Here is a 1,463-nt window from a genome sequence, read left to right on the forward strand (position 1 = left end):
AAAAAAAAAAAAAAAAAGTATACACGTAAAGATGAATTCGGTTCCTAGTCTCTTTGCTTGGCCTATGGTAGGTGTTCCGTATGTTTTGTTAAATGAATGGATGAATGCCATTCAATCGGATTTCTCTTCACCTTGAGAAGACAAAGATTAGGTAAGGCCTGGCTTGGTACATCATGCCTGTAATCCTAGCACTCTGGAAGGCCGAGGTGGGTAGTTTGCTTGAGCTCAGGAGTTCAAGAGCAGACTAAGCAAGAGGAGATCCCTATCAATACTAAAAATAGATAACTATTTAACTAAAAATAGATAAACTAGGCCAGTCTCAGCTACTTGGGCAGCTGAGGCAAGAGGATTGCTTTGAGCCCAAGAGTTTGAGCTACCCAACTATTGTTTTAGAGACAGGGTCTCACTCTTGCTCAGACTGGTCTCCAACTTCTGAGATCAGGCAATCCACCATGCCCGGCATGGTCTTAGATTCTTCTTTGCCTAATGATTTATGTTGTAATAAAACTTTCAGATTAATAATAAGTAATCTAAACTCTGTTACCCAGATTATTTCTGCTTTTTTAGTAGAAATTGTTTTTCATAGATCTGTAAGTTTACAACTGGCAGTAAATTTTAAAACCCAATAATGTATGTTTAAAGAATAGTGATTATATAGGCCAATTATTAAAAGCTTTCTGCTTTTTAATTTAGGTAATAGTACCTCAGTTTCTACCTTCAGGACTTCCTGTCTGTTGGGTTGTGCAGTGATGCAGGATAACCCAAACTGCCTTGTTCAAGCACAGGCCATCTCTTGCCTTCAGCAGCTTCATATGTTTGCTCCACGATATGTCAACTTGTCTAGTCTGGTTAGCTGCCTCTGTGTGAGTATAAAATTATAAATAAGTCTTTAGATTATTTTATTTGAAACTTAGTACATATTTTAGTTATTCTCTGTACTATACAAAATCATATGTTATATACGTTGCTGTTTTTCCTCAGTCATAATCTTTTAGGGAGGGAGGCACCTTTCATGTAGTCACTTCTTAGATTGTTCACATATTGATAATCATTTTTCTCCCATTAATTTTGAACTTAATATCTGGAATATTGATTCATTAATTAGTAAACATCAATGTTCATTATGTCCTGGATACTATATAAATGTTGTAGGACATGCAAAAATTTATGTTGTCACCTGTCTTCTTCTTTTTCTTTTTCTTCTTCTTCCTCTATTTTAAATGATTACAAAATTGTTTCCATCTCCTAGATGGGGAAATAAGACCTTTCCTTAACATTCTAGCAACATTCACATCAATATTAGGGTTCTAATAATGTATTTAATGAATGAGAAAGGTGAAGGCAATCACATAGAAATTCTGATGAAGTGAATCATAATTGTCATTGGTTTTAAGTTTTACCTTGAGCATCTACAATATGTATCTAGACTTGCCTCAGAAACTGAGTTGTGGCTCAGCACCTGT

The 1,463-nt window shown here is 35.3% G+C and overlaps 1 protein-coding gene across 1 annotated transcript in view; it reads left to right on the forward strand.

The window, feature by feature from the left end:
- Positions 1–1,463, forward strand: part of HEATR5A (HEAT repeat containing 5A) — a 113,233-nt gene that overhangs the window by 56,855 nt on the left and 54,915 nt on the right. The window contains exon 19 of the mRNA XM_023514397.1: positions 694–863. Coding sequence (XP_023370165.1) covers positions 694–863 — 170 coding nt within the window. The remainder of the gene's footprint in view (positions 1–693; positions 864–1,463) is intronic.

The sequence above is a fragment of the Otolemur garnettii genome, unplaced genomic scaffold, assembly GCF_000181295.1.
Source record: "Otolemur garnettii isolate 467f Iridium unplaced genomic scaffold, OtoGar3 scaffold00052, whole genome shotgun sequence".
Taxonomy (NCBI): domain Eukaryota; kingdom Metazoa; phylum Chordata; class Mammalia; order Primates; family Galagidae; genus Otolemur; species Otolemur garnettii.